Here is a 26,990-nt window from a genome sequence, read left to right as displayed (position 1 = left end):
TAATCACTAAGTAATTCAATCCACCTTTGTTGCCTCATATCAAAATCCTTCCGAGTAAACAAATATTGGAGACTCTTTTGATTTGTAAAATCTTGCATTCTTATCAACATATAATGTCTCCATAACTTCACAGCAAGGATGATAATCGTGACTTCCAAATCACCAGTAGGGTAATTCATCTCATGAGATTCCATTTGTCGTGAAACATATACAATCACCCTAACATTTGCATCAACATGCCTCCAATACCATTCAAGAAACATCACTAAAAATTTATGATTACCACTATTCTCTGGGAATACCAAAATACGTGCATGAGTGAGGAAATACTTCAGTTGTTGAATCCTTTGCTCACAATTTTCTTCCCACTCATACATAACCTCTTTTCTCAACAGTCTCGTCAATGACAAAGCAATGACTGAAAAATCTTTCACAACCATCCAAGATAGCCTGGTAAGTTAAGAAATTCCAAATCTCAATTACGACTCGTGGTTGTTCCAAATTCTCAATTTCTGCTATCTTTTAAGGATTCACTTGAATACCTTAAGAATATATAACAATTCTCAGAATGCCACTTGATTCATTTAACTTTAGCCTTTGCTAAACTTAGCATACAACCAACGTTCTCTCAATCTTTGCTTCATCGACTTAATACGTTTACATGCTCTACTCTGGCTCAGAATATCTTCAATGAAAATGATATCAATTTATCAAGGCATTATTGGAATACTTCATCCATCAACTCATAAAACAGCATGAGTATCCATATAGCATCACCAAACTTCATAAAGACTATAACAAGTCCAGAAAACCATCTTATGATCAACGTCACTTAAAATATTCAATTGGTAGTAACCAGATCTCAATTCAATCTTTGAATCTTCGCAATTTACTTCTGAGCTGGTTAAATAAACATCAGTACATCACCATGGATAACGGTTCTCAATCGTTACCCGACTCCATTGTCTATAATCAATGGATAGCCTTAAAAATCCATTTTCTTCCTCACCAACGAACTGGGGTTCCCCCAAAGCGTTGTACTAGGTTGAATAAAACTTTTATCAACCAATTCTTTCAACTGAATTTCCAATTCCCTTAACTCATCTTGAACCAATCTCCAATATAAATTTATACCTGGCAACAATTCAATAGTGAACCTCATATCTCTGCCTGAAGGCAATCCAGGTATACTTTCAAGGAAGACATCAAGAAAAGTCTAACCCCTTTTTCATTTTTTCACACTTCTCCGAGCAACATCCTTTAGTACCACATGAACTAAGTATTTTTGGGCAGCCTTTCAAAACAATCTCTTTGCTTTCACAGCATAAATAATGGCTGAACTCACTTCACTTTGCATGCCCACTCATTAAGGTAACCTCTGATCATCCAGATCGATGGAAAGTGACTGGTTTCCCGTAACAATCCATCTAGTCACAATTATAACCAACCAATCTAATGGAACAGAATTAATTGATACAATACATACTTTATTACTACTAAGCATTCTGAATAAGTACAACACTAACATAAAATAACCTACCGGTTTGCTTGCTTAACGAATCCACAAATGAGTTATTAATATTACGGTCTGCAGCCCGCAATACTGATAAATCATCGTTGTCTCGATAAGTAGGCAACCACTCTCAAAGATATAACATTACTATTTTGTCACTCAATACAAAATACATACACTCGTCTCTACTACATTTATTTACTACTCTCTAGGTAATAACATACATAATAAGAAATATATCAGCCGAAGTCAACTAGAATGACCAATACGGCTAATTCAACTCTTATCTCAATAATACGTCGGCCGAATCCACTCCGCGTGGTCGGTACGGCCGAGCCTATAACTCACCAATTTCTCATGCGTCAGCCAGATCCACCTCTCATGGTCTGTACGGCTGAACATATAACTCATCAAATCTCTCTGTACCCACGGTCAATCCGACCAAACTACTAAGTTCATAAACTTGCTGAATCGACACTACGATGTCATAGAAAACTGTTGGGTACAACTGATTCTAGGGACGATTCACAATTCTGTGTCCCCTCTGTTCACATAAACACATTCATTAATTTCACACTTCCCAAAGTGTTAATTTTGTACCTGCTGCACAAAGTACATTTCCTTTACTCGAGACACCTTGTCTCAAATATCTGGGATTACCAGTATATCCATCACTTTTACTCTGACCAGCGACATTAAAACCTCAGCTGGAAGAATTAACTCTAGCTTCACTTCTTTCGAAGCTCTGAATCTTTCTATATCCTTGATATGACGAATCATTAACTTTATCGTCTTCTTTTAATTCCCATTCATTTCTTATTCTTCTTTATTCTCGTTGCTCATGTTCTCAGAGTCCTCAAGACTCAACAGCATCTCGTATATTCCTGGTAAGAAGTACAATGGATAGTGGTCACCCAAATTACCACTTCCCTTTTTGTCACCCAGCTTAAAACAACATAACACCTCCACCAAATTAACAACAATATCTGGATGGAACGAGGCAAGTCTGAAAACTTTCTATAATATCCCTCGATCATCACCTTCCTTGTCTCATATTTGTAAACACTTGTTTACTACCATCGATAAATGCCGGAGGGATAAACTTTTCCTTTAAACAAGTCCTTAAACAATTCTCAATCGACTGATTCCTCTGGTGACAACAATTCATACTCCTGTTTCCACCAGGATACAAATTCATAACCAAAACCAGGTAGTCGTCTCGACCCCTTGTCAGAAGGAAGATTCCTTTGACTTGCATGTTCCGAAACATCTTTTCCAATTGGTTAATCCGTCACTTTGTTCCCTCAGGTTCATCATTTCTCTTAAGTGATTCAAATTCAACTCATAACCCGTCTTAAAATGTCCATTTTTCTAATATACTGAATCACCATAAGAATAGTTTCCCCTAACCCGCTAATCAAGGAGACTAAGTTCCTCTAACTACGTGGTTTGCTACGAGGCGGTGTAGTTCTGACAGAATTCACTAGAAACTTCTCAAGATGTCCAAGATTGCAACCATGCTCTGATACCAACTGACACACCCCGTCCCGAAGGAGGGCATGCTGGCCGTCACGTGAGAGTGACGTAACCATTTGCACAGTACGGAAGCTTTAAGATACAATTTAAATTGATACACCCGAAGGTGAGTCCTAATTTTGTCCAATCTGTCAGAACACCGTCGAATTCCTCGTAGTCACCACACCTTTGTGATTCCTGAACCTGGAGGGGCGCAAAACCAAAATTGAGTGGGTCAGTAAAACAATTCTTTTCCAAATCCAAACATTTCTCAAAACGTTGTAACCCCTCTCCGTAAAACCTGTATACTTTCCCAGAAATGTAAAATATAAATATACATATATATTCTCAAAACTTCATTTTTACTATCTCAACATTATCTCTTTATCAATCATGCCATGCCACATCATCTCAACAGTAATAAGGTATGAATGCATCAACATAATCATATCAGGTGCAAGAAAGTAATCAACCGTAGGCCCTCTAATAGCCCTATACGGTTGAACCTAGAGCTCAAAATCTATCATTATCACTCTACCGGAGTCACCTCTGTGACCCGTCCGGCCTTCTGCACACAAGTTACGCTCTAGTGCTTCTCATAAATCATCTGTGCATATAATCTAAGGTCACCCACCAGTCGGAATCTCACTAACACTCTCGCGACTGGTCTGTCGTACCCACTCCGCGTGGACTGTACGACTAGCATCTACTTGGATCCAAGGCGAGCGTACGATGCGGTGAATACTATAAGCACTAAACCATGGTGCAGGATTTGAGCTCAATATATATCATCATCATCATAACAGTAATTAAATACTCATCTGTGCGTCCACCGCACCATTTCATACATATGCATCATAAATCAATTCTTACCTGTGCGTCCACCGCACCAATTCATACATATGCATCATAAATCAATTCTAACCTGTGCGTCCACCGCACCAATTCATACATATGCATCATATATTAATTCATGCATGGCATTTCAACTCACATTTCTATATACTTTTCATATCAATTCTATGCATGGTATTTCACTTCCCGTTTTTTCCACATAACTCATATGCATTTCATTTTAAACATATTTTCATTTCAATTCAATTTCTGGGAAACGTCAAGTATATATATATACGGAAAACAAAACTGCCCACTCACAGATTACATCGACGTCTCGTAAGTCCCTGAGCATCCCTTGGCCATGCCCGATGCCCGCATAAACCTCACCTATACAAAAGTAACCATTTTGACGTTATTTAACGCCTAACCCAAATCTTAGTTAATAACTCCTCATATATTGCTCAAATTGGGTATATGAATATACCACGGTGACCTACACAACCTCAGGATCATCCCCATATTTTTAAAATAATTTTTGGAGGTCTCACGCGCCCCCACGCGCCTGACGTGGCACGGACCTACGCGCCCCCCACGCGCGGCCACGTGACATGCACACTGACGGCTACAGTGAACGGCGTTAGGGAATATTCCGTCAAATCTTAGTATATTCCGTTAAAAACTAACGGTTACCGCTAAAACTAACTAACGGCGTCAGAATATTCCGTCAAACTTGACGGAATATTCCGTCACCTTCAACCTTCAGCTCCGGCGACCGTCGCCGGCGCCGGAAACTGGGTAAAATTTCAATTCCACTAATCTCACTCGTTTTTCGTCCAATTTCTTCGCATTTTATACCAAAATGAAGCATTTAACACCTACTATCACGTTGAAAGGTTTTTAAGGTCCAAAAACAACAAGATCATACCTTCCAAAATTCCTCAAATTCGGCCAAACTCGAACCCAACGATCCCGACGTCCATTTTGTTCAAACGAGGCATTCCGAGCCTCCTTGGAACTTCCTAAGACTCGTGGTGATCTTGTTTTAACCTAAAACATAACCATACTTAAGTTTGTGAACAGTACAAAATCACGGGGCTTTAAAAACTAGGGTTTCTCGAAGTGAACTCACCTGAAACTTATACCCCCGTGCTCGTGAAGTTCCCTAGATCACGATGGTGATCTTAGATTGGACGTTGGTGTAGGATTGTGGTTATGCTTGGTGTTTGCCGTGAGTTCGAGTGAGTTCGAGAGTAAGAGAGAGAGTGAGAGAGTGTTTTCTGAAGAATAAGAGAGAGAGAGTGACTAAGGAGAGCTGAGGAAGAGAGAGACAACAAAACGGGAAAGGGGGAAGGATTTCAGGAGGTGGGGCTCCCACCTAAGTCCAAATATAATTTAACACATACGAATATAATCTAACCCTAGTTTAGGATCTTAAAATAAAACAAACACCAAAATTACGCACCTTAATCCCGTTTAAGGGCGTTTTTGTAATTTCACGTCCTCGGTATTTAGTAATTCTGGGACGGGTTGTGACAGTTACATAGCAACGTAATTATTATTATTAGAGTTTAGATGAAGGGAAATTACAATTCTTTTTATTATTAATACAAATAATCGTTCCTTAAAATGGGAAAATGTTTGAAAAACACAAAATCAAAAGAAAAAAAAAATTAAAATGTGTGTGGCTGCTGGGATTCGAGCCCAGGTCTCCACGGCCACAACGTGGAATTCTTACCACTAAACTACAGCCACTAAGTTGTTCAATGTTGTACACTTTTGTTATATGTAGCATATGCAGTAACCCATCCCCCAAGCCCTTCGCCGGCTGGCGTTCATATCTTTACTAATCCGGTCCATCGATAATCAAATAGAAAATATACTTGCAAATTTTGGTCAAATTTATTTGTTGTAGATTTTCTTTAAATTGTTACATGTTAAGAGAGATGAGATTATGATTGAAACTGCACCAAAGTATGTAGACATTATTTTTTGCCGCGATTGCGGCAAAACATCATTTGCTTATACTAGATGGATTGAAGAATATTTATTTATCCCTGTGATGCACTTTTCTGGGAACATTGGCGTTGATTTGGCATAATGTCAAAGTACAATGCCGCCTCATGTAGTACCTAGGGCTAAATTAGGCGGGAATTAGTTTGTTATCAATGTGTTGTGAGATGTAACATTATAGCCGGACCTAATATTGTGATTATTACAATCTACTTTGTTTTTCTATTCCTTCCCCTAAATATACATATGTTTCCTGAAAAACAATAAAACAATATGCACACACAACACCGATGAAATCCAACTTCTCAGATCTTTCTGAAGCTTCCCTTGGGAGAATTAAGATACGTTAATCACAATACGAAACCAAAACAACCACCAAAAATCATTTAATTGAAACAGTAAACCAATTATTACAATCCTAATCAAGCTGGGGGTTACAGGAAGAGAAAAATCATTAAAAGGAAGAAGAGAAGAAAATACTCCAGAGTGGAATTATCCAAAACTTTCTTCTCTTTTGTTCTTCCATTCCTACTCTCGACTGAAATGTTGCTTGCGCAGCTGCGTTATACATTTTTGAGCCGTGTATTCCAACACGTATGTAAGAATAAAACGAAACATTCTTGTTCCTTTAGTTAGTCTATGATTAATCATTTCTATGGAGACGTAGGCCTCCAGGAATCTTTGGTCTCCATCGAGACCTCTTGCGTGTGGCGTGTGTGTGAGCTAGAGTATATTTAGAAAAATTTCAATGCATCGAAGGCCTGTTCGCAGGTTGCAGCTTGACATTTGTAAAACCAAAGCTGCCCATTGGTCAAAGTTAGAGGTAGGTACCTAGTCCGACGTATTGTGGCAACCGTTAAAACCCAAACACTATCAAGGGATCCCCTTCACTGGACTCGAAGCTCCATTCTGAGTTTGTTGGGAAGGTGAAGGCTTCGTTCTCATGAAGCTTTTCGCATATAGGGAACCAAAGACAACAACCTGGTCATTGTAACAAAAGTAGCGTTATTTGGGATTTGGGGAAACAAAACAGAAATACAAAAATTACTGCGTTTGAGGTTGAGGCTTACAGCTCCCAACCACTGTTCCCGGCTAAGGGGGTGCGAAAACCACAGGCACGATAGCATAATGCTGGCCAGCTTCAATACCAAAGAGAGAGACACCACTAATTAGAAGCACTAATAATGGAGAAGTGGGAACGCTTACAAGGATTATTTTGGAGAGATAAGACTTACCTGTCTTGTGGTCATTATTGTGGCAAATGTGAGAGCACCAAAAGTGCGAATTGTGTAAGAAATAAAAAACTGGCTCGCTGTTGCTACCTGCAACACAAAACACTTACAAATCAGGAAGGAAAAGAAAAGGAAACCAACAGACAGATGAGAAGACACGACAAGAGAAAGAAAAAATTTGGCACGGTGGGAAAGAGAAAAACTTAAACAACGGCCACTAGCACTAAAAAAAATTAGAAGCATCTGCTAAATAAATACAAAGTAATTAAACCCTTAACATTAACAGATACCATGATAAGAAGGAAAAATCTCTTACTGTGGAAAGCAATGCAATGTCAAAGAAACAATCATTGTGGGAAGAAACAAAATGAATTGCTGGCAGAAGTTGCCCTTGTAGTAGAAGACCTGAAAATTTAACAGAATCAACAACTCATCGCTAAAAGGTTAAAAATAAAAAAATAAAAAAATATATAAAGCAGGTGGTCAGTGCAGATAAGTTTAAGCAACTGAAAAAATATTCAAACACCATTGAACCAGTGATCAACCAGTGGCTCATGCGGTACCTAGTACACTCATAGTATTAATACTCACAACCTTCAGTGGACACACAAACACATGCTTGGATAACTTTGAAGTTGGATTACAGGCAAGATAATGATATGAAATCCGCAACATAAATTGTGACAACATATGAACACTGAATCCTGGTAAGCAATATGAAGCATAGACGACCCCGCTACGAAATATCTCTCTGTGTGATTAATAACTACCTATGGAGCAACAAGATCTGAATAAGAATATTACCTGTAAGGCTGAGAACACAAGAACAGAATGTGGTGTAAAATATTTGATTGTGTATCTCCATATCATAGCCCTTAAATAGCTTATCTTGGAACGTGCTTGTAAATCCATCAAACCTATTAGACAAAGAAAGGAGCATCTTAAATCTATAAATTTTTGGTTCCAAGTATCTTGTTTCAAATATTCTCAATGTCATTGATTCTTTTTTATTGGTCAAATTCTCAGTGTTATTGCTATACGCTGTAAAAAGTAAAGAAAAGAAAAATAGACAAAAGCAAAATCACCCACACAGCCAGTGCTGCACTCATAATCAATTGCAAGGAGGAAAACTTAAAACTACTAGTTTTGTTATGGTTTGCTTCTGTAAGGGAGCATTAATTCATTGTAAGCAATTAACGTATTGGAGCTGCGTTGGTATCATAAATTATTGTTACTCTAGCAACTAAGCATCAAGACATGGAGATAAAGTTTGATGGCACATTTTTGGTAAAATAGGTATATATTAATATTTTTGAATTGGTAGAAGTGGATTTAGTCTGTTCATCTCAGCAGCTAGCAACAAATTCTTTTTTGACAAATCATAACCATCTAATAAAGAGAGGGTTCATGTTAATACCCAAGATAACCAACCATAAGGGAAATGCCCCATATGGTATTTTCTCTTCCTCTACCGTATATATCAGATGGACCAATGTCAGCAGATCCTGCCTACATTCAAAAGCGCAAACAATTAGTTCTATTTAAATCAAAGAACTACACTTTTCCTATTAGAATTATCACCATCTCACAAAACAGCCGCATACATGAATGTATATGGAATTTCCTCTAATTAATTAGACCATTTTCAGAAAACAAAGCAAAGGAGTATTCACTAATATCTCTTTGCTAAACAATAGAATTTCAGGGATATTAAGCACACCCTATTTATTGTCAAATGCGCTCACAGAGTGCGTACATAAGACACTCAAGTGTGGTAAGTCAAAGGTGCATGGTACTGTGATCATACTAAGATATGAACGAAGCTAACATGTAAACAGCAGTCACCCAATTAAGACCACTTTTCAAAACAATCCTTTGTATGTGCACACCTCAGTGGAAAATTTTAACGAATTCAAAAGGGAATCGGACCATACCGGATATAGAATGAATATTGAACAGCCCACTGTCACTAAAAATGCCAAAAAATAGTCCGGTCCCCTATATTTCTTTTGCATAATGATAGTGCCCCAAACCTGCATAAAGAATAACCCCATGAATTGGCAAACCAAAGAACACAAGATCATATGTCCCTCATGAAAAAGATACTTAAGTTTCTCAATTGGTCTCTTCACTAATAGGTCACACCTCAAGCCCAACTTCCACACGTTCAAACATTTGGAGCTCACTGATCAATCAAGCATGTTTAGCCCTTGAGAAAATCTCGTCACGCGTGCAAGTTTACCATTTTTTCTTATCCAGCACACTAGATAAGTTGAATGCTCCAAGCATTTTTTATAGTTTGAAACTTCGAATTCGAACAACATGTTACTCAGCTTGACAATAAATCATGACAAAAATTAACCAAACAGATAAAACTACTCAGAAATAGTACAAGCACCATAACTGATCGAACTGTATTTTCTTACCATCACAGGTATCATCTTGGCGCATTTCGCAAGCGTTTGAACCGGAAAGCTGACGTATTTGAGAGCCTGCGGTCACCGAAATGTACGAAATCAATCAAAAACTAAAAAAAAATTACATATTCTGCAAAAAAAATTAAAGACCGCAGCTCTCACCTCATATTGACATGTAGTCGTTAGTATGTTCGAAATCGATACAAGGCAGTACTTGTAAACCGGAGCGACGGGATCCAGAGCCTTCTTTCTCGCCAACAAAGCAACGGCGGAGACCGCCGACGTCATGATGCGGTTGCAGAAGACAAGGAAAAGCGAGTACTTGAAAAACGCCTTGTCGTCGCCGTACGGCACTCTCATGATCTTCTCCTGCAAGAAATCGAAGCAAAAGATTCAACATTTCCGCCAAGAAAACGGAGATGGATTCGAAGGATAAGAGAAATGCGAGGGAATTAGGAACCTGAAGAACGCCGTAGGTGACGAGCGTGGTCATGATTCCGGCCACCGCGAAAACCCCTTTCCACAGCTTGCTCGGCTGCGTAGCGCCCGGCAACGTCGTCGTTTCGGCCATAGCACGATCGTGAAGAGTGTAGCTGATGGAGTTCGCCTGGAAGCTTGTGTCGAATACGGTGCCGTTAGGTCGCCGGAGAAATGGCGCGGGGCTCGATGACTGTGATCAAATAGAGTTAGGGGGACACGTGGCGGATTTAGCAGTAGCAGCGAGCAGCGTATCGGAATCTCCGGCGGCGATTTCTCTCCGTAATGTGTGTTGTCTGGAAGACTGTTGTTTCCCTGGCTTTTGAAAAGTGTGGACACGTCAGCGGCCTCTCCCTCGCTCAGGTTCCAAAGACTGGAAAAATCCGAAAATGTTCATTCTTCTACAGTACAAGATCGACCGTTGATTTGGTCAAATAATAGTTTTGAAGAGTTTTTGTTTTTTTTTTTTTTAAACAAACGATCGCAAACCACATGTAAAATTAGGATAAAACATCATTTAACATTTTCAGAGGTCATGAAGAGGCATTGGTCTAGGCCACAAACTTCAAGCCTACATCTGCAGGGCAAGGCCATGACACAGTCCATGCCAACGGAGAACTCGGACTAGTCGTTGATTCTCGTGAATATGGGATCGGTGCCCAGGTCAGTCGTACAAACTCTTATATTGTCAAACTGTTAATCTATAACGTATATTTACAATCAGTTAAAAGAACATTTTGCTAGACGTGTATATGAAGTGTGACTTACAAAACCATTGTTTAAATAATTTTGGACAAATTTTGAGAGACATAAGAGCCGAACGATGAGTCTAATGACAAACAACCCGACAAAGTTCGCCGATCCAAAGGGATACGGGTTGGCCATGGTCAGGAGGGTTTCAATTTTGACACCAATTACAGAGGAAGATAAGATCAACTTAGAAAGAACGAGACTTGGCTGCTGAAGATTCAGTAGCACCTCCTGAATCTTTCAATAGCACCTCCTGAATCTTTCAATAGCACCTCCTGAATCTTTCAACAACCAAGTCTTTTCCGCTTGAAAACAAAAGGAACAAAGATGGGACATAAAGTAAACTGTTTATTGTGGCTCGTAAGTTTAGATATGTTTATATGACAACAGAAAACGTCTTTGACGCTGTTTAACAGAAAATTTAAAAATACTGCTGAGCCATAAAAGCCGTTCTCGTACTGGGCTAGAGAAAGCACTTGACTTTGAATAAATTTTCAACGCTTTTCTAACAAAAGTGCTTTTTGGAGAAGCCGAAAACGGGCCCTGATTCTCAGACAATTTGCTACATCAAACCATACAATTGGACTTCGGCCTGAGTTTTCAAGTCGGGTCCACATTCCCGCGAGAAAGCCCAATGCTCATGCGGGTAAATCAAATAACATACGTGGACATTTATGTAATTTCGAGTACTCTATATATAAACCCTGCTTCCTCCTCCACCGTAAACCCTACTGGTTCAGCTTCACGCCGGCAGGTCTCTCTCTCGCTCTCTGCAGACACACGCTTTTGAAAACTGAGAAAGTGTTGAAATTTACGTGCTGTATCTATCTGTGTGTCCTTTTAGGGTTTCCAGGTGGTGATTTGGGAATATAACCAGAGCTTCTTCGTCGGCATCAATGGCTCCACGTAAAGGTACTGCCCCTTCATTCTCATTATCTTGTCGTGCTTCAATTTTTTTTCCTATGTTTCTGTTTGGTTGCTGAGAAAATGGTGCAAAGTCTAGTTATTGCATCAAAATCTCGATATATTTTATTTCTCTTGGCATGAGTCTTAGCATTAGTTAGTGAAAAATGAATTCAAATTAACCGAATTGTCGTCGGAGGTGGATCTCTTGGGTTCTTGTTGGTATGGAAACTAAGATTGTATGCCGCATTTTCTGATGGACCAAATGGGTTAGATTGTTCTATGTTTGTGCAAAACCCTAATTTCTTTTTTTAACCTTTAATCATTGTGTGCGTTCTCATTGTTCTAAGAACAACTTTATACGTTCCTAAATTAATGGCTGCTGTGAAATTTGAGGAATCGGCTAAACAAAAGAAATCTTCACCGTCATATTCAGTTTACCGCTACATGTTTCCTTTTCCTATTTACATCGCAGTCATTAACTGCACATGAATGTATCAATGATTAAGTGCTTATGAGTTGTGGAGTATTTTTTATAGTTAGAATTCAAATGTTAGCCAATCGAATGGAAAATTTGGAGTCTAGTTTTGTTAAGTTTCGTGTGCACGGTGCAGTCAGAATCTAGGGGTGTCAAGGGAATTGGAAGATAAAATGTATAAGCTAATAGCCAATTGGATTTGAACATCTTTGGTGTGGGTTTTAATTACGACTCGTCTGCTAGCATTCTAGTTATAGGTCAATGCCTGTTAACGTTAGCTTGTACTTGGCAAATTTTCATCGCTCCTTTCAGTAGATATTGACAAGATGTAATTGGCTCTGCAATGGCTTGGGTTTTGTTTAATTAGTAACCGTAGGTGATGCAAATTCATTTTCCACTCTTAATTCCCATACTCATTGCGTGTAGTACGTTCTTTCACATAAGTACCAGTACGACTTTCCCCTCTCCAATGAGCTACGAGAAGATTTATATGGATAAAATTTTAAGTAGGTTCTGTCTTACCGGTGCATATCTTTTGCAGCTGATGTTTCAAAAAAGGCTGACCCAAAGTCACAAGCCGTGAAGGCTGCAAGGGCTTTGAAATCTGGCCCTGCTGTTAAGAAAGTTAAGAAGATCAGAACCTCAGTTACATTTCACCGCCCTAGGACATTGAAAAAGGAGAGGAACCCTAAGTACCCTCGTATTAGTGCTACACCGAGGAACAAGCTTGATCATTATCAAATATTGAAATATCCTCTTACCACTGAGTCTGCAATGAAGAAGATTGAAGATAACAACACTTTGGTCTTTATTGTTGACATACGTGCTGACAAGAAGAAAATCAAGGATGCAGTCAAGAAGATGTACGACATTCAGACCAAGAAAGTGAATACCTTGATCAGGTTAGTACAATTTCGACATTAGAATACTGCCTAAAGAAGAACAACGGATGTCTCTTTTTCAAAATTTTGCAAAGTTGCCTTGATTATGTAAACAGACCTCCTTCAAGAATAATTGTGTATAAGCTCTTTTACTTCGGCCAAGATGTTAGTTTAATGCATTTTTTGCAAGTTTTAATATTTGATGCATGAGCTGTCCCGTGTGACTTTGTCCAAATTGCTTTATTTTTCGAAGGCTTATGAGGCATGAGATATGTAGCTCATGATTTGATCCGAGTAACTTGGTGTGGACACACTTCCTTAAATGTGTACAATTATGACAGGTTACTAGTGGTGGTGAACGGAGAAAAATAATGATCATTTTTTTTCAATGGGTATATAGTTTCAATTTTGTAATAATTATGGCATCGTAGTTCATTAAGATTACTGGCTTGTGATCCATACTTGTTTCTGATAATATTTTTTTTTTTTTGATCCAGGCCCGATGGTACCAAAAAGGCTTATGTTAGGCTAACCCCTGACTACGATGCTTTGGATGTGGCAAACAAAATCGGTATCATCTAAGTTAGCGGCAAAGCTTCGCTAAGAGGGGAGTTCTGTGAGTTTGCGGTGGCTCTGTTTTAGTTTTGAAGTTGTAACACCTTTTGATATCCGATTACTAGTCTTTTATCTTTTGTGGTTATAACTGCAGTTCTCACATTATTTCTGTTTTCATATGCGATGACATTTTTGCATATTAACGAATGGTTAATGACTAAATGTGTTATGAATCCAGCCGTTCATTGTAAGTCTGTTCATACAATGACGGTATGGCTGACGGTGTTGCATATTGAGAATCGCTACCGGCTGTGGTTGGAAGTCTTGCAATCGTTAAATTTCCGTCATGTTTGTAGGCAGACTAGGTAGGTACTGAGACAAAGGTGTCTGGGTTGTTGCTTCAAACACAAGTTTCATTTGCAAGATCCAATTGAAGAAAGCTTCAAGTTAACTATATTAATCGGATATTAATGTGGATTCCTGTTTGAATGAGTGAATCTCTTCGAAGTCTGATAGCATAACATGTACGACAGTGTCGAAAATATATTGAGCATATCTTGAGTATCTATGCAAGTCATTGTTTCTCTAATCCTTTTGAATTGGGAAAAAAAATCAATGAGCATATCTTGCTTCACGTCATGGTGGACGATCGCACCATTTCGAAATGCGACGCCCCTTCTTCGGTTTCATCTCGGCTCAATGTTTCTTCCGGAGTTTGCGTGGGAACAGGAGAATCATGCATAGGATCATAGACCTGTGATCTGCATATGGGACAGTTTGAGTGAGACGCAAACCAAATGTCTATGCAAGCAATGTGGAATTCATGGGAGCATTTCGGTAGTTCTTTTATCCATTCCCCGTCTTCGAACTCCCCTAAGCAGATTGCGCAGTCTGTGTAGCTCTGGCCAGGCCTCCGTTCGGCATCCTCAACTTCATCTTTCTTCTTGAACTGAGTCACGGGAAGAGACCGAGCGACCGAGAAGTCCAGTCCGTTGCTCTGAGACTCGAGCCAGGCATCGTCTAGGTTGAACTCGTTCGGTACAGGCCTTAGGTTCGGGTTTCTCGAGAAGCCTGTGCTCTGAAGTCGTCTACAAAGGCGTTGGAGTATCTTGTAGTAAGCGAAGAGGAGGGTGAAGCTGGAAATAGTAGCAACAGAAGCTACGATCCATGAAGACATACTAATCTAACTAAAAGTTATGTAATTAGAGACTAATTACCAAAATGTTTTTCCAAAAGGGCTTTGTATTAGGCTGCCTTGCTGATTAAATAGGGATGATTAGCAAACAAAAACTGTTTAATTAATGATATTAAAACGATTAAATCAATGAAAACAAACATATGAGGACATATTTGAAGGCTGACGTGAGGATATCAAGGATTTCAAAATTGTAAGAGCTGCTTAATATGTTTGTTTTGTTGTAGATAATATCAAAGTGGGATTCTGGTTTTGTTTTGGGTTCTGGTTTTGTTAAATGACCCGGAACCTTGGAGGGAAGTTTCACACAAGAGAACTAAGAGTACAGGTTTGTACCTTTCGCTCGTTGCAATGGTTAGTTTTATTTTCTACTCCATTCCTCCAAATTGCAGGAGGATTTGGTTTCCACCATTAGTTGGTGACGAGCATTACGAGAAAAACTTGTGTAGGGCCGTCTGTAGAGCAACTCTCACAAAAGCATGAGATTCTGAATGTTTAGCCCTACCCAAGCTTCCACTAATCTCATGCAGTGTAAGAGCAAACATCTAAATTTAAAGATGCAAACAATCTAAATCGAGTGGCTCCCAATAAAGAAAGATGGTAATTACTATATGCTACATAAAGCTTGACGTGATTATACCGTTAAAGGACAAATGAAACACCGTCGCATAAGTTGGGATCCAAAATTTTAGTATTTGATTTGGTGCATGTAGTGTTGGACCAATACGGTCTTTGCTTATTATTTTTCCCTATGCAAATGAACTGGCAAACAGAAGCATCTTGATGTACATAAAGAGAAGCCAAAAAGGGTAAAACTGAAGTTAAATGGCCATGTCATTTAAAGTTGAACCCAAAAACAAAAGTATCTCATTTCTACACCTTCAAACCTCCCAAACTTCAATTTTTTACACTAAAAATTAAGAAGCAAAAGTTCACCATACTATCATTGAAGCCTCTGCCGCTTGCCAATCGAAAATTGGTGGTCAATGCCGGAATTTGAAGCCAACATCCTTGCATTGTTCAGGCGTGAGATGGAAGCACCACCATTGTTGAAGTTCAACATGGAAGCCGAACATGTCTGCGAAAAGCCGCGAGACATCTCAGGATATGATGCCGAGTTGATTGGCTTATGGACAACATAACTAGTATTTCCCACTGGTTTCTGGTTAAAGCTTGCAGCAGCTTCACAGCCTTTGATTGAAAAAGGTGGGATTTTGAAGGGCTGCAAAGGCGGGGGGTTTCGCCAACGAGGCATTGGCCCAGCAACAAGAAGAGTCTCGAGCAGTGGACCGGCTTCCATCACAGTCTGCAAGAGCTTTCCCTGTTTAGGCAAAATCTTTCCTTTCACAAAGTTGTCAATCACTTCAGAAGCCGGGTCGGGTTTACTCATCCCTGAAGAGACTACACCAGCAGATGCAGTACCATTATATTCTTGCACCCGAGGCTGCTGCTTCACAAAAGGAATGCAGCCGGATTCAGCCATGTTTATGTTCGAAAACTCGGGTGAAGAAACGGCATCGAATAAGGAGTCCACAGAGGAAGAGACGTGCGATTTTTGGGGATTGTAGGTTTCAGAGAGGCTGTTGGATTCAGTTATGCTTGAGTTTGCCTTGGTGGGAAGCAAAAGTGTACTTTCATGAGGAAACATGTTGAGGGGGAGTTCCATTGGACCTGAAGGCATGATCTTGTTTACCAGCTTTCGTAGCTGATCTACAGCATCATCTCTTTCTTTGGATGCAACGTTTAGAAGATTGACTAGTTTCTTCACATTCTCCTCGCTTTTTCGGATTTCATCCGTTGCGCGTGTTTTTACTGATTCTAGCTCAAGGGTTGTGTACAGAAGCTTCTCCTTCAACTCATCAGCGCTCTGTCAATTCAAAACAGGATTCAAGAAATGAGTTTCAATTCCATCAAAATAATAAAATTGAACCTAGAAAAAAAACATAACAATTCTAAACATAGTAGAATCCGAAAGAATACATAAACTCATATCATAACACGTGAATTAGTAACATCTGACTGTGCGACTATCACACTCTAAAACATTTTCGAGACCAAACAAACCAAAACAAACATCAAGGGTCACAGTTTCAAACTCAAGCATGAACACCAAACCCACCAATTCTCAACAGGTAACGAAAGGAGGATCAAAAGATTCAAAACAAAATCATGGTGGAAAACGGAAAGCAACTATTTCAAAGGTTAGGAGACAGTGAAATCCCAAAAAGAGCCCATGAAAATCCCACGTCCTGGTCAACAAATCCTGCTTATCTTTTTGAAGAAAAGAGAAAAGGGGGTGTGAAAAAAAAAGGGTTAATATATAAAGAAACTCCATTAAAATCTACCCCTGTAACCGAAATCAGAGAACTGGGTCCATCAATACTACAAACACATTGGTTCTCAAATTCTGCATATTGTGTTCATAACATATATTAATAGAAGAGGTACACATTTACCATAGTTTGTATAAAGAAAAATTAAAGCCAATTAATTGACATATGAACTTATTGAACACGACGCAAGTTAGGTCAGTTGGACAGGACAACGTGGCCGCCTTTTGTTTGAATTCTGTGCATGAAGATTAGAATATTTCCTAATAGAAACGTCGTGTTGTGGAGAAAAACAAAGAAACAAAATTTGCATTCACAAGAACGATGACTTCTAATGAGACTGCGGGACTTGCATGCCAAGTACAGACTAATGTTTCATAGAGACCAAAAATTCGGAAAAACTGAAGACTTTAATGGTTGAAGTCCTCTCAGATATGGAAGATCCATCACTAACAATTAAATTCACATAAAAGAACCGAAATACGAATCGAAAGAGGCAATGAAGGGAAGCATTTGCAATTGAATGTGAGAATAATACAGCAGGAAGTAGAAAAACCACCATAAAACACACACAATTGAAGCAGAAAAAGCAGCAAACTTTGATGAAACTGCAGCAGAAAAAAAGAACCCAACAAAAAATGGCACTCAGAAGAAGAATGAGGAGGGACCCACCTCAGGGCAAGTAGTCCACAGAGAATCCAGTTCCTCCATTGGAAGAGTTTCAACCTCTCTGGTGAGAAAAATGGAAGAAGGGAGGAGGAAGGGAAGAGGAAAATCAGAGAATTAGGAGTTAAAGCAGGGTGGAATGTGACATTTATAGAAGGAAAATGAGGCAAATAAGACAACAGAGAGAGATGGCTTTTTCATAAGGATCCATAAAAGCCCCAGTCCAAATCAAAGAAAATTAAGAAATTAATTAATTCAATTAATTTTTTTTAGAGGTTCCTGTGTCTTACCCAAAACAAAATATTTTATATTCTACATTTTATAAGAAAATTCTGAACGGTTTATTTTAATGATTTTTCACCCTCGTTTTCTCTTTTTCGTATTCTTTTTTAATTGTTTTTTAATACGTTAAATTTACCTAGATTACCCAATCGCGAGAATAAATGTACATATAGGCTAAATTCGAGGTTCAAAACTCTCAATTGTAACGAAAAAGAAAATTCCAGTTAATCCATATAAAAATCATTTAATTTATTTCCCTCTTTTTTCTAAAAATAAAAAATAAATGAAATAAAATTTCCCACTCAATTCTCAAATGATTACGGAAGCTTTGCTATTTTTTTGAGTGGAGGATTTTACGCGGTTTTACTTTGTTTGTATATGGTAACTTCCCATAAATACCCCTCTTTAAAATGAAATATTTCCTCCCCCGTCCCACCTTGTCTTGATGAGACGTGTTTTTGTATAGCGGCGGAGCACGATGAGAGTAATGCGCCTCCATTATTGGTTGTTGTTTTTTTTTTTTTTTTCTTATTAAACAATATATTTTGTTATATTTTATGTTATATTAGTCACCGACGAAATTTGAACTCACGTCATCATATAAGAGCTCAACTTATTTTCATCACATGCTGCCTCCATTATTGGTTGATAATGGCAAGATTTATTTATTTTTTGACTTATTTTTAGTTATGTCTCATGAATTTAATTTTAGTATCATTTTGCTCTCTGTAACTCAAAAGTCATCACTTTATACTCTCAAAATCAAAGTTCGCTATACTTTGCCACCTGAAACTCGAATTTGATTCCATCTTGCCACCTGAAACTTGAAAGTCGTCTCTATAAAACTCAAAACTCGCTCCACATTCTCCTTAGATTTGTTATTTTCTTATGTGAGTTTGATTTGGGTGCTCTAAGCTAATCAATTTCTTTTTATTTTTTATTTTTTTTCATCTCTTCAATTTTTCTTCAACTTAATATTCTTTGATTGTTGAATGTTAATGCATAATGAAGATTTATAATTAAATTTAGTATACATGTAATATAGGCTTATTGGGTGTTCGATCTCACGTATGCTTCCGGAGATGACCTATAAGTTTCAAAGATGAGAGAGAGAGTTCAAAAGTCAAAATGAAACAAATTTTGAGTTTTACAAATAAAATGATGATTTTTTTGTTACAATGGATAAAGTAAGATTAAAATAATGTTCCACAAAGCGTAGCTAAAAATAAGCCATATTTTTTGTCAAAGGCAAAATTTATTTTAGGACAGGATTGCTTGGCCAATCAACGGTGAGATGTTTGCGTCGTTTCTCATTGGTATCAGTTTTTCAAATTATTTCCATCTTTTAGAAAGCTTGATCGAAATATTTATTTTGCTACATTCCAAAAAGGAAATCAACAAAAAGTTACCCCCTAATTAAAAGAAGGGGATCCCCCGATTTTAATGTGAAAATTTAATCCCTAATTCAAAAGTTATTTAATTTTGATCATTTCGAATGAAGAGAGCTAAAAAGAAAAAATATGGTCTAATTTGGACAAAACTCATATCAATGGAGCCCACAAGATCAAAACATGGCCAAAATGCCATCAGATTGGAAAAAAATTTAATTGTGACGGAAACATAAGTTGTACATCACGTGTTTTTATAAAAGTGGTGGGAAATTTTATTTTTTAAGTTATTAACTTTTTAACACACATATCTCACTATTTGTATAATGAAACGTGGTGTACCACTCCGTGTACTAATCACACTGAAAAATCTCTCATCAGATTGGCCAAGCTTGGCCTGATACCTAGCCCGTTTGTTGGGCCTAGTAACAGCAGCTGCAGTCTGTTTACAAATTCAATAGTCATGTTTGAAAGAATCCAACGACCATATTTGAATCTCCAACAGTTACCGGTATACTATTTTCTTTTGTTTAATTCAAAAAGTTTCTAACTTTTTCATATGAATACCCATCTCATTTCTACACCATTTCTCACACCCTCTTAATCCTCAAAAATTATATCTGAAATATTATTGAGAATACATAAAGATAACAAATTTGGAAACTTACTCATTTAGCGATACATGGCATTAAAAACTCATGTCTAGATAAATTTATTTTAATATGGTATAAGTAGTAGCTTAATTAAATTAACCAATAAATTTAAATAATAAACTTATAGCTAATAAATTATTAAAGATGAGTATATTTAGCTCATTCGGATGAAGATAGTATATGTATATGACATGATACTGTTTATTAAAGAATAATTTCTTGCAGTTCTATACTTCTAAAAAGGGCTATGTTTAGCCCTTTAGATGGAGATGGCCTTATGGGACTCTCGTTTAAAGGCTAATCGTACTTTTACATGCTTCAAATAAAATTATTTTATTTTGCCAAATCACATCATTATATATAGGTTATTATTGCTCCCATTTTATGAGCTAACAAGGGTGATATGTGTGTTTATTTTAACTATGATTTTATTTGGTACGAACTTTATGGGATTATGAGTTTAATTAAGTGAATCCTTCAAGTTTAGTAGGTGATATTATGAGGTTTAATTAAGTGAATTCTTCATAATATCACCTTCAAGATTTAGGTGATATTATGTGTGTTTATCTAAGTGGATATTAGAGGGTGAGATTATCAATTTAAGTGGATCCCGTCAAGATTGAGGGTTAAAAAATGTGTTCGTATCCATAACACATGAAACATGAAAAATTAAGATTTTGAAAAATAAAATATTATACGAAACCAATATTAGTTTGTAGTTTGTAATTGCAATTTGTTTTCCTTATATATATCTTTATGTACTTTTGTTAGTGCAATATAAATGCCACCATGACACAATCTTGCAGTATAACGTACGCAACTATCTTTGTTAATTTTTGTTCATTAATCCTTTTCAATTCATTTGATCTAACGACCAAAAATTGAGACAGATGTAAGAGAAGTAAAAAATAGGTGTGTGGATAGAACCACCCTCTTTTTAATGCTATTATATGAAAATTTTAGGGTGGTTCTATCCTCACACCCCTTTTTACCTCTCACACACCCTTTTCAATTTCCTGTCGTTAGGACCAATGAATTGAATAAGATTAATGAACATAAATTAACAATGGATATGTCAGAGATAAAAATAAGCGTGTGGATAGCACCACCCAAATTTTATTTACAAAAAATAGTCTAAAATTCACGGGCAATTGTGTTTTTGTTTATAAAAAAATACAAAAAAAAGGGTTAAGTTTGAAGCCTTAGAGCAATTCCACCGGAGTGGACTTTGCCCAGGACCCAGCACAAAAACAAGGCCAGCACCCTGTCAACCAAGTCCACCCCCTCAATTTGACTGGTACCCAACCCGAGCTGGGCTCTGGACCAGCCCAAAAGAGACTGAGCAAGAAGCTGGGCTGTTTGCCTGGCGCGTGCGATTCACGGAGGCATGGCGCGAGTGCCCGACAGGATTTCAGAGCGCGGGCCCGCGTGCAGGCGCACTCAGTTCCCCCCCCCCCCGAGTTGGCGACGTGGCTCCCTTTATGCCGTTGGATTTCCAACAGCTAGTTTTCTAGACCGTTGGATTTCCAACGGTAAAAAAAATTTAAATTTTACTTTTAAAATAGACCGTCGGATCAAAGATCAACGGTCCACGTTTTTTTCACAAAAAAGTAAAAAAAAAAAAAGGCCCAACGGTCAGAAATATGACCATTGGCCACGTGGCAACTCCCTGTCTCTTGGATTTGAATATTTTTCAAATCCAACGGTCCAGATTAATTAACTATATTAAAATTCATTAAAAATATTAAAAAAATACAGAAAAATTATTAAAAAAATTATAGAAAATTTTGAAAAATGTTAAATTTTTTCCTATAAATACCTAACCCTCATCTTCCACCTTTACACCACATTTCAATATTACACCACATTTCAATATTTTCTACACTTTCTATACTATCTACATTTCAATATTTTCTACACTTTAAGAGAAAAAAATGTCTTCGTGGAAGCTCATTGAAGATATTACGTTGTGTGAATGTTGGGTTCACACTACTCATGACCCAATTACGGGTAATGAGATGGATAAGCGAGAAATGTGGAGTAAAATTACGAAAGCGTTTTGCGATGTACATGGAGAAAACGCCAGAACTAGTCAAGGTCTTCAAGGTCGTTGGAAAAAACTCAACGCATCCTTTACTTGTTGGAAGAACTAGTCAAGGTCTTCAATGTGAGGCCTTCTGCCTTCTATGATGATCATCCTCATCCTCCTCCATGAAGAAAGCCTCATCTCCACCTCCACCTCCACCTTCCTCGAGATTGGCCAATTCTACCTGTTGTGCCAACAACCTTTGTTGTTGCTCCTGCAACTGTTTATACACCCTTCTTAAAGAAGACATTGTAATAAGAACTCAAGATTTGAAAACGATGAACAAGGATTCTGAGCTAAAAAGAAGGATTGAGCTTGGTGTGAGGATGGATGTAGGGATGTAGGGTTTATATGGACAAAAAAAGAAAGGATGAGGTTCTGGAAATGCCACGTGGCACTACGTGATTGGTTGAAAATCTTATCGAAATCTTGGCTAAATTATTGTAAACCGGAAGTGACACATGGCGTGTCGGGATTGGTCGAAAATATTATCGGAAATCTATCCACAAAATAGTACGTTCAGATAATGACACGTGGCATGACGTGATTGGTTGAAAATCTTATCGAAATCTTGGCTAAATTATTGTAAAACGGAAGTGACACGTGGCGTGTCGGGATTAGTTGAAAATCTTAGCGGAAATCTATTCACAAAATAGTACATTCAGATAATGACATGTGGCGTGACGAGATTGGTTAAAAATCCTATCCGAAATTAAAACTATTTTATTTTTTATTCTTTTAGACAAAATTTAAAAATATTTTAAATGGGCTGGGTGCCAGCGTATTTTGTAGGGATGGAGATCGTTTGTGCCAGCACATTTTTTCACTAGGTGCCAGCGCATTTTTTTAAGGGTCGAGATGCCTTGGCCTATTACTGTTCATTGGAGTCTGTTACTGTTCATTTGAGTGGATAAATGCGCTGGGTGCTGGCGCAAAGTCCTTAGGGGTGAAATTGCTCTTAGTACAAGAGAAATTAACTAAATCAAATTTCCGCTAGCAAAAAAAATGTAATAATGACATCAACAAGAAAGTTCGTCTCTTTGTATATATATCTCCGGAAAAATAAAAAAATTGAATCAATGAGATATGATCCAAATATCTGTCAAAAATTATTGTATAAATTTTTTTAATATAGCGATACATTTACATTAAAAAGTGGAGAGTATAGTTCAAGTCCCATGTGACCGGGACAATGACAAGAAGTAGAGATACATTTGTTCACTTACCTTGAATATCAATTTTCCACCTTGAATGATTGATGAATCATAAAATATGTGTACTCATTTAAAAATTGGCTTTTCGTTTTGATGGTTATTATATTATGAAGGATGGACCCATATTCTTAGATTATCTTAATTTCTAGGGTTGTACTAGATTTCCTTGTGTAACTACCCGAGGAAACTGAAATAAACCACATAACGGTTGACTTAATATGCTTCTTGATTCAATTTCTAGGGTTCTACATTGTAACTTCTACCATACTTCTATGATTTTAGTGCCTAAACCCTGTACTCTATAAAGCTCAAAATTCGCTCCACATTGTCCTTAGATTTGTTAATTTCTTATGTGAATTTGATTTGGGTGCTCTAAGCTAACCAATTTCTTTTTATTTTTTATTTTTTTCATCTCTTCAATTTTTATTCAACTTAATATTCTTTGATTGTTGAATGTTAATGCATAATGAAGATTTATAATTAAATTTACTATACATGTAACATATGCTTATTGGGTGTTCGACCTCACATATGCTTCCGGAGACGTCCTATAAGTTTTAAAGATGAGAGAGAGAGTTCAAAAGTCAAAATGAAATGAATTTTAAGTTTTAGAAATAAAGTAATGACTTTTGAGTTACAATGGATAAAATAAGATTAAAATAATGTTTCACGAAACGTAGCTAAAAATAAGCCATATTTTTTGTCAAAGCAAAATTTATTTTAGGACAGGATTGCTTGGCCAATGGACGATGAGATGTTTGCGTCGTTTCTCATTGGTATCAGTTTTTCAAATTATTTCCATCTTTTAGAAAGCTTTATCGAAATATTTATTTTGCTACATTCCAAAAAGGAAATCAATAAAAAGTTACCCCCTAATTAAAAGAAGGGGATCCCCCGATTTTAATGTGAAAATTTAATCCCTAATTTAAAAGTTATTTAATTTTAATCATTTCGAATGAAGAGAGCTAAAAAGCAAAAATATGGTCTAATTTGGACAAAACTCATATCAATGGAGCCCACTAGACCAAAACATGGCTAAAATGCCATCAGATTGGAAAAAAATTTAATTATGACGGGAACATAAGTGGTACACCACATGTTTTAATAGAAATTGTGAGAAATTTTATTTTTTAAGTTATTAACTTTTTTAGCACACATATCCCACAAATTGTATAATGACACGTAGTGTACCACCTCGTGTACGGATCACACTGAAAAATCTCTCATCAGATTGGCTGGCCTGATACCTAGCCCGTTTGTTGGGCCTAGTAACAACAGCTACAATCTGTTTACAAATTCAACAATCAGGTTTGAAAGAATCCAACGACTATATTTGAATCTCCAACAGTTACCTATATACTATTTTCTTTTTTTAATTCAAAAAGTTTCTAACTTTTTCCTATGAGTACCCATCTCATTTCTAAACCATTTCTCACACCCTCTTAATCCTCAAAAATTATATCTGAAATATTATTGAGAATACATAAAGATAAGAAATTTGGAAACTTATTCATTTAACAATACATGGCATTAAAAACTCATGTCTAGATAAATTTATTTTAATATGGTATAAGTAGTAGTTTAATTAAATTAACCAATAAATTTAAATAATAAACTTATAGCTAATAAATTATTAAAGATGAGTATATTTAGCTCATTCGGATGAAGATAGTATATGAATGTGACATGATACTGTTTATTAAAGAATAATTTCTTGCAATTCTATACTTCTAAAAAGGGCTATGTTTAGCCCTTTAGATAGAGATGGCCTTATGGGACTCTCGTTTAAAGGCTAATCGTACTTTTACATGCTTCAAATAAAATTATTTTATTTTGCCAAATCACATCATTATATATAGTTTATTATTGCTCCCATTTTATGAGCTAACAAGGGTGATATGTGTGTTTATTTTAACTATGATTTTATTTGGTACGAACTTTATGGGATTATGAGTTTAATTAAGTGAATCCTTCAAGATTAGTAGGTGATATTATGAGGTTTAATTAAGTGAATTCTTCATAATATCACCTTCAAGATCAGTAGGTGATATTATGTGTGTTTATCTAAGTGGATATTTGTCATAGTCAGTCCCAGATATGTTTATTATTTTACCCTCGACGGTCTGAAATTACTTAAATGCCTTGGACGTTTTGAGTTGTGTTGTGTGGTTTAGACTTGGGTGGTGGACCAATATGCTAAGTTCTAATTATTTTGGACCAATCCTTTTTATTCCTAAGTATTTGGAACTAAAGGAATTTGTTTGTGCTGTTTGGTAGCCAATTAGGACCACACACATCCATACACACACAAAAACACAACCCGTTGACCCTCCCTTTCTCGGATTTCTGCCATCGTCCGTACCATTGTACGGACCATCTTCGAACCAACATGTTTCTTCACGGATCGACGTTAAAAAGGAAATATTCTTGTTCCCTACAAGCTCCTGAGTCCATTCGTATCATTTTTAGGACTTGAAAACTTTGAAAACCCGAGGAACCGATATCCCAGTTTTGAGGTAATGTTCATGTGGTCGTAATTATGGATGTTTCAAGAGATTTTAAGCTTGTAGGAAGCTTTCGAATGTCCTTACAAAGATCGGAGAAGAAAAACCAAATAATTTGGACGTCGGGAAGTCGAGTTTGACGAGTTGTAAGTTTTGGCCAGATTATCGAGTTTTCTCCGTCGAGATTCCGTGGATTTCAAGCCTTGAAATTGGTAAGGTTTTGTTCTTCTAGTTACAAGCTTCATTTTGGGACAAATTTGAGGTAATTCGATTAAGAAATGACTGAAATATCAAGATTTTTCGAATTTCCAATTTTCCAGCAACGGCAATGGTCACAGGAGTCGAAGGAAGAAGACAAGCGAATATTCCGTCAACTTTGATGGAATATTTTGACGGCATCAGGTTAGTTTTAACGGCATATGCTATTATTTAACGGAATATTCCCTAACGCCGTTAGGGTTACCGTCAGTGTGCCTGGCCAGCGCGTGATGGCGCGTGGGTGGTCGGAAGATTTTTCTAAAAATATGGGGATGTTTGTGAGGTTGTGTAGATCACGTTGGTATATTCAAACATTCCATTTGAGCAATGTATGAGAAGTTATTAACTAGTTTTGTCCATGTGCTTTAAATAACGTTTATTCAGTTATTTCGCATATAGGTGAGACCTATCCCTAGGACGAGCGCAGTCAAGGGCGGCTTAGGGGCTACGACCCTTCGACATACCAATGAGTAGGCTTTTGGTTTTAAATATATATGTATATGCTTGGTATCTTTCCCAGAAAATGCATTTAAATGAGTTATGATTTAAATTGCCATGCCAAATGTTTTACATTTAGAATATGCATATGATGTTTGCATATATATATATATATATAATTGTGGTGTTGTGGACACTCAGGTAAGTCCCATGTGAGTTTATGAATTGTGAATGTGAATAATGGTTGTGATTAATTGAGAAACATTGAGCTCATAAACCTGCACCCCGGTGTTAGTGATTTAGCCATAGATATGGCACATGCCTGTATATAATGTCACCTCCTGCACCATATACTCACATTGGATCCAATTTAGGTGCACAGTCTTGTCGTACAGACCATCATAGGTG

The 26,990-nt window shown here is 37.2% G+C and overlaps 4 protein-coding genes, 1 long non-coding RNA gene and 1 other non-coding gene across 8 annotated transcripts; 1 reads left to right on the top strand and 5 right to left on the bottom strand.

The window, feature by feature from the left end:
- Positions 1-697: 697 nt before the first annotated feature.
- On the bottom strand, positions 698-5,300 carry LOC126588362 (uncharacterized). 2 transcript variants are annotated; one of them, XR_007611430.1, is made up of 4 exons: positions 4,995-5,300; positions 4,791-4,912; positions 4,067-4,252; positions 698-4,017 (listed from the first exon to the last, which is right to left on the bottom strand). It is a non-coding gene; the product is annotated as an uncharacterized LOC126588362 (long non-coding RNA). The 2 variants fall into 2 exon arrangements; XR_007611429.1 differs by having other exon boundaries at positions 4,791-5,288.
- A 245-nt stretch (positions 5,301-5,545) lies between these two features.
- On the bottom strand, positions 5,546-5,617 carry TRNAH-GUG (transfer RNA histidin (anticodon GUG)). The gene has a single exon. It is a non-coding gene; the product is annotated as a tRNA-His (tRNA).
- A 618-nt stretch (positions 5,618-6,235) lies between these two features.
- LOC126588348 (UDP-galactose/UDP-glucose transporter 5B-like) lies at positions 6,236-10,431 on the bottom strand. The gene is made up of 10 exons (XM_050253441.1): positions 9,985-10,431; positions 9,687-9,893; positions 9,534-9,599; positions 9,042-9,140; positions 8,525-8,616; positions 7,912-8,024; positions 7,424-7,512; positions 7,111-7,197; positions 6,946-7,014; positions 6,236-6,856 (listed from the first exon to the last, which is right to left on the bottom strand). The coding sequence occupies exons 1-10, from the start codon at positions 10,093-10,095 to the stop codon at positions 6,749-6,751; spliced, it is 1,041 nt and encodes a 346-aa protein (XP_050109398.1). The 5' UTR covers positions 10,096-10,431; the 3' UTR covers positions 6,236-6,748.
- Positions 10,432-11,393: 962 nt separating this feature from the next.
- On the top strand, positions 11,394-13,790 carry LOC126590156 (60S ribosomal protein L23a-like). 2 transcript variants are annotated; one of them, XM_050255686.1, is made up of 4 exons: positions 11,394-11,505; positions 11,596-11,663; positions 12,674-13,034; positions 13,511-13,790. In XM_050255686.1, exons 2-4 carry the CDS (start codon positions 11,648-11,650, stop codon positions 13,593-13,595), a joined length of 462 nt encoding a protein of 153 aa, XP_050111643.1. In that variant the 5' UTR covers positions 11,394-11,505; positions 11,596-11,647; the 3' UTR covers positions 13,596-13,790. The 2 variants fall into 2 exon arrangements, with proteins under 2 accessions (XP_050111643.1, XP_050111644.1); XM_050255687.1 differs by having other exon boundaries at positions 11,454-11,505; positions 11,605-11,663.
- A 409-nt stretch (positions 13,791-14,199) lies between these two features.
- On the bottom strand, positions 14,200-14,745 carry LOC126590210 (RING-H2 finger protein ATL52-like). The gene has a single exon (XM_050255729.1). It carries the CDS (start codon positions 14,743-14,745, stop codon positions 14,200-14,202), a length of 546 nt encoding a protein of 181 aa, XP_050111686.1.
- Positions 14,746-15,579: 834 nt separating this feature from the next.
- On the bottom strand, positions 15,580-17,920 carry LOC126590155 (uncharacterized). Its single transcript, XM_050255685.1, has 2 exons — positions 17,766-17,920; positions 15,580-16,630 (listed from the first exon to the last, which is right to left on the bottom strand). The coding sequence occupies exons 1-2, from the start codon at positions 17,802-17,804 to the stop codon at positions 15,707-15,709; spliced, it is 963 nt and encodes a 320-aa protein (XP_050111642.1). The 5' UTR covers positions 17,805-17,920; the 3' UTR covers positions 15,580-15,706.
- Between the last annotated feature and the right edge of the window lie 9,070 nt (positions 17,921-26,990).

The sequence above is a fragment of the Malus sylvestris genome, chromosome 11 (genome assembly GCF_916048215.2).
Source record: "Malus sylvestris chromosome 11, drMalSylv7.2, whole genome shotgun sequence".
Lineage (NCBI taxonomy): Eukaryota > Viridiplantae > Streptophyta > Magnoliopsida > Rosales > Rosaceae > Malus > Malus sylvestris.
The sequence above is the reverse complement of the archived record's forward strand: the minus strand, read 5'-3'. Positions and strand labels throughout refer to the sequence as shown.